General features: G+C 45.4%; 1 protein-coding gene across 5 annotated transcripts in view; it reads left to right on the top strand.

The window, feature by feature from the left end:
• The first annotated feature begins 2,370 nt into the window (after positions 1-2,370).
• Positions 2,371-6,000, top strand: part of CCNY (cyclin Y) — a 235,617-nt gene continuing 231,987 nt past the window's right edge. The window contains exon 1 of one of the 5 annotated variants that reach the window (XM_032774274.2): positions 2,371-3,149. In XM_032774274.2, coding sequence (XP_032630165.1) covers positions 2,996-3,149 — 154 coding nt within the window. In that variant the 5' untranslated portion in view covers positions 2,371-2,995. The remainder of the gene's footprint in view (positions 3,150-6,000) is intronic. The other 4 variants (XM_075062219.1, XM_075062216.1, XM_075062217.1 and 1 more) reach the window with 4 other exon arrangements.

Here is a 6,000-nt window from a genome sequence, read left to right as displayed (position 1 = left end):
TGATCTGTGAGTGGGAGAATTGTATGATTCCACCTTAAGCCAGATGATAGCTCGAGGTTTGAGTCTTTAAAGGCAGGTGCACTTGACAGGACCAAGAGGGATCAGAGGTAGTTAGCTCAGCCACTCTGTCACCTGGCTAATGATGGAAAGAACTCTAGACATTACAGTGCGCAAGCTAACACTTTTCTTTAAAAAGGCAAAAAAAAAATGTTTTAATTTATTTTTCTTTGGATGAAACTCAGACTATTTAGGACATTCACTCCCAACAGAAGAAAATAGGAAAGATGCTCCCATTAATTTGTGTTACTAAAGTACATTATGTACTTTAAAGTACATAAAGTAAAGTACAAACAGCCAAGGGTAAGTAAACTAATAACTCATCAAAAGTTGTGCATTTATAAAGGTTACATACCTTTTTGGGTGCTATTGCAATATTGTCAACCTCATGCATTCAAATATGAGGCAGGCCTCATAAAATTGCGATTGGCTAAAAGATGAGATTTACGTTTAAAAAACTGGATTCTTTTCCTTTGCTTTCTGGTTTCTGAGCCTCTAGGGTGCCTTAGAGCATGTTATCAAGGATTTTCATGCAACTGAGGCGTCCAGGAATGTACTTTTTAAAGGATGAAAGCTGAAACTCTCATGTAATCACATGACTCCAGGAGTTGAGTCTTTAAGAACAGTACCAAATCTCATGAGACTGCTGCTATGAGCCACCACAGTATAAAGCCACAAGACAAAACTCTTTTCATAACCTGAGAAGTATAGGTTTCTTCTATCAATGTTGGCAATCCAAAGTGTTCAACAATCATGAATCGGGCCTCCAATGAGATTGGCTTAAAATAATGAGATATTTAAAAAAAATTGGAAATCTATAATTAATTTGTATTAAACACTTGGCACAGCAATCAATCAACAATAATTTATATAAAGCACAATCTCCATTTTGCATAGCACTGGAACTGAGAGTAGTCACTCAGCTGTTTGGGAAAGCTACGAATATAGTAACAATGGAGGGTAGGAAGAGAGCACTGCATTGGTTACACTCACTTCATGTTCCGAAGGTTATCTTTGTCAGCTTGAGGGCTAGCAACAATTTTATGTGAATTAATACTTAAGAATTAATACTTAAGGCCTAGAAAACCATTTGCCAAAGAAAGTTTCCTACTTGCCAGTGGTGAATGGATGTTGCCAGGTGGACAGGCAGAGGGTATAATTTGGATTAGGCCAGCCCCTATAGTTTGATCAATGATAAATTACAAAGGACCTATTTACTGGTTTAGATTTGAATGGAAATGACATTTTAAGAATACAGAGGCTCTTGTGAGTTTTCTGTCATTTGGTGCAAAAATAGTGTAAGAATAAACTGTATGATTTCGGAGCTGTCCAACCTGCCCCCTAGTCCTGATTCATTCCCAAACCCAACCTTGAGCTCTATGCCTAATTGTACTGTCTGGTTGGCCCATCTCTATTACTTTCGCATTTGTTCTGTTTCATCTGAAGACATAATACAATTATTTTTAAAGAAGTTTTTAAAAATTAGAACCACAAGGGATTAAACTTCTGAAGCAACTGTTAACACCTGCCTATGAATGAACCATGTCTGTCTACATAAGGATACCTCCTGTTAGGCACTGGGTTTGAACCCAGGCATTTTCAGCAGCAAACCCAAAAGCCTCTATAGGGGCGCTGGAACCATTTGTTGTAACGGGAGTCCTGCAGCCATTGAACAACACTCATTCACTGCTATGGTTACTTAAAGCCAGGGGGTGCTGGCGGGGCACCCCAGGACCTATAGCTCAAGCGCCCCTGGAGCCCCCTTTTTTCCTATGAGAGAATCATGAAGGAATAAGGGAAGGGGGAAAACACCGTGAAGAAAATGAGCTTAGTGGTGTGGGTGCGGATTCTTACTTCGCAGAGTAGAAGCAGGAAGCGCATGATGAGCTCTGTGGAGGGAGAACGGACGTGACTATGGGAGCGACAGAAGCAGAGGGGGTGAGTGGGCGGCGATGGAGTGAGAATGGAGGAAGGGGGAGAGAAGGAACCGCGGTGGGTTCACTCCCGCCCCCCAACCGCTGCCCCTGCCAACCGCACCAGTCTCTTGCCGGTGTGCGGGGCTGAGGCGGCTCTGAACCTGCCCTCCCCAAGAGGCCCGGCCTCGCCCCAGCTCCTCTTTCCCCCAGCCCCTGTAAAAGCCGCCCAAGGAGCTGGGGGCCGCTGTGGGTATCCCCGGGCTCCCTTGGGTGCTCTTCCCATAGCCGAGCTGGCTGGGGGCGGTGCCTAGGGAAAGAGGGCGGGGCCAAGGGGCGGGGCCTCGCGCCCCCCTGCCGTAGCGAGGTTCCGGCGCGGGGCAGCGCGTGTGAGGGAAGGCAGCCCCAGATTGGACAGTCGCGATCCTCACATGAGCTGCTGCCCCTCGCTGGCTCTGTTCCTTTCCAGGGCAGCGGCGGCGGCAGCAGCAGGAGGGGCTACAGCCCTGCGCCGGGGGCTTCCCCTCTCCCAGCCGCCCCAGCTGGGCGCACCCCGGGAGGGAGCAGAGCGCCCCGCCTCTCATTTCCCGGCCCGGCGGGCAGATGTTACCACCCACTTGAACCGGAACCTTTTATGCAAAGGCAGCCTCGGGCTGCTCGCTGCTGTGTGCGCCGGGGGAGTGCATCTAGTCTGCTCACTAGGAGGTGGACGAGGTACGCGGTAGCTCAGCCGCTAGCAATGGGGCTGTGCACGCACCGGGCTTAGCCTGCTTGTGCAGTACATGCCAGGGCAGGATGATTTAGCTGCGGCGCCTTCTGCTCGGCTGGACGTGCTTGGGGCAAGGCTTCTTGGATGAGCCGCTGTGGGGATCAGCCGGGGAGTGCGGCTGGAGGCAGCAACAGCAGCCACCACCGCCTCTTCCTCTCCCGCTTGTTGTTTTCTCCGCTGCTGCCCATGGCTTCTCGCCACCGCTGGTGACGGGCTCCCCCTGCATCCTCCCGCGCTTGGCCCGCGGCGAAGGAAGATGGGGAACACCACCTCCTGCTGCGTCTCCTCCAGCCCCAAGCTACGCAGGAATGCCCACTCCCGGCTGGAGTCCTACCGCCCGGAGCCCGAGCTGAGCCGCGAGGACACGGGCTGCAACCTGCAGCACATCAGCGACCGGGAGAACATAGACGGTAAGAGAGGTGTGGGGGTTGCTGGGGTGGGGAGCTCCCCGCAGCTAGGGCAGCCGGGGAAATCCACCCACGGTCCTCCTGGCTTGGGGAAATCCCTTCTATTTCCAGCCACCGGGGCAGCCTCCAGGGAAATGCATCTCCCACAAGCACAGGAAGAGCCAAGTGGGCGAACTCTCTGCTGTCCTGCTCAAGGGGGAAACAGGGAAACCCCCAGCTCTCCCTCCCCAAACACCTTGGGAGCCCCCGTGGCTTCTTCCTAGCCTCTCAGTGTTTAATCACATCTGTTTCTCGGGGGGAATCTAGTCTCTCCCCGCCTCCTCCGGGGTTTTTTCCTGGCTCTTTGGGCGATTGCAGAATATATGATGAGACAGAGGGTTGGTTTGGTATTTTTTAGGCCTCTAGCCACAATTTCGAGGCTTTTGGGTGCTCCTGTCCCTGTATATCACAATGCAGTATTATTTACCCCGTACTAATATGTTATGATGTACCTCTGTTTATCCCCACCGGCACCCCTTAATCTTTGTGTGGATGTATGTGGTTCAGTGTTGGGATCCTTGTGTGGATTCTTGCCATGTACATTGTGATATGGCATTATTTATCTGCCCTTTCCTGTGATTTGAGGCCTTTATCATTCTTCCACCTTAGTATTGAATGAAAGCCCAGAGAGCTATTTACCTCAGACTGTACTTTCAAGATCTTTGTGTGTATTTGCCCACTCACCCAGCATGGACTGATGTGACACTGTTTACACTGGTCCACAGCTTCCGGACCCAATCCACTCAACTGTTTGAATTTCGCAAGTGAATTTTTGCCCATCCAAATTTCCTGAACAAAGATGGTCTGTGGACTCAGCTGTTTTTATGGGTTAATGGACATCTGTTGCTATGTGTATGCCAAAGCCAATCCTAGTTGGGGGATAAAGCATAAAGGACAAACCGATAGTTATGGAGGTGGGAGAAATTTATCTTGTACTGACCTTCAGTGCCAGTGACTTATTTCCTTCCATTACACTAATGATGGAGCATTGGTATAACAGAACAATGAATATTCTCTCTCTACAGTATTATTGGAAAAACTATATTCTCATTGACTCACTAATGACCAAACATCCTTTTGTGTGCTGTGGTTAATTAGAACCTGGCCTATTCTTAAGTGTGATTTTAATGTATAAGTATAAACTAGTTTCTGATTAGCTGAAATAGTTAGTTAGTCCTAAAACTTAACTGGTAAAACATCAACTTTCTCATAGTTTGACGTGAATTGCCTTTGGTAGAAAGCCAAAAAAATCACATTGGCGCACATTAGATTTTTTTCAACATTTTTTCATAGCTTATGTGATCAGTTGAAAACTTTGTTTTAAACCAGTTCTCACCATTGGCTTAATTCTTAATAGAGTAACTTTACCTCAGGTTATGATTATGTCTTTTAATTAATTTACATTCAGGAATTGTGACTGTTATTGGACTGTAATGGGATCAATGGGTGGAAAAAAATGTATAATGGCCAGGTTTGAGAAAACTGGGAGAGATTTAAGAACTAGTTGTTGACCCGTGAATGACTGATTCTTGTCACACCAGTGTTGTCCAGATTAGCAGTAAACACCTTTTCCCATGATGGTTTGGATAATATCTGGTCCTGTTTCACATCAGTAGAAACAGATCTTGCTCTGTAGTTTTAAGTGAGAAGTTTGGGGTTTTTTCAGGGACGAGGAGCTGTTCTTTAAAGTGTGGTGACGATACAGAAAATTCTAAATGTCTTTCCATGTAAACTCACTTTTTGCCAAGAATTCTCTTCGTGGTTTGATTAGACTAGTGGCTCTAAACCTTTCCAGACTACTGTAGCCCTTTGAGGAGTCTGATTTGTCATGTATACCACAAGTTTCACCTCACTTAAAATATGCTTTCTCACAAAATTAGACATAAAAATACACAAGTGTCACAGCACCCTATTAATGAAAAATTACTTTTTTCTAATTTTTACCATATAATTATAAAAATAAATCAATTGGTATATAAATATTGCACTTACATTTCAGTAAATAGTATATAGAGCAGTATAAATAAGTCAGATGAAATTTTAATTTGTTCTGACTTTGCTAGTGCCTTTTATATAACCTGTTGTAAAACTAGGCAAATATGTGAATGAGTTGATGTACCCCCTGAAAGACTTCAGTGTACCCCCAGAGGTACACATACCCCTGCTTGAGGACCAATGGGTTAAACCAATTTTCAGGTCAGTAACAGTACTCCATGAATGGAAGCACTGATGGGACATGTGTACATGTTGTCTCTGTCCTAATAAATTTTTGTCAGTTAAAGGACCCTGTGCTCTACCAGTGGAACATAGAAAATAAATACTATCTGTCTATGTTTCATTAGGCTCAGCACTGGGGCAAATGAAGTTAAGTTCTCAGGTGGGGAAGTTGCCTTCAACTCTGACAGCACATAACAAATTTTGTGGTTTGTTTCTCTTGCCTTGCTGTTTGCTCAGATCTTGCTCCTTACTATGATATGATTAGGTATAGGGTCAGAGGCATCAGTTTTCATTGAGGCCATTGATGAAGAATGAGTTAGTGTTTCTTCTTTGAACACGATTGGGGATATTATGGGTAAAACAAATTTGAAATACTCACTTTTGCATATCTGTTGTGTTGCAGTCAGGTCCACTGGAAGTCTTTGGTCAAAGATGATAGACTGATTACAAAATATAATAAGTCTATTCTGTTTCTTAACTCTTATTTCCTGAGACTGGGTACATTTTTGTTTTTAGATTGCTTGAAACTATATGGCAAACGTATGCCTATGGTGACACAATGGGGAAAAAAAACAACAAATAGTGCACTGTAATAATA

The sequence above is a fragment of the Chelonoidis abingdonii genome, chromosome 2 (genome assembly GCF_003597395.2).
Source record: "Chelonoidis abingdonii isolate Lonesome George chromosome 2, CheloAbing_2.0, whole genome shotgun sequence".
In the NCBI taxonomy this organism is placed as follows: Eukaryota; Metazoa; Chordata; order Testudines; family Testudinidae; genus Chelonoidis; species Chelonoidis abingdonii.
This window is presented reverse-complemented; position numbering and strand designations above follow the sequence as displayed.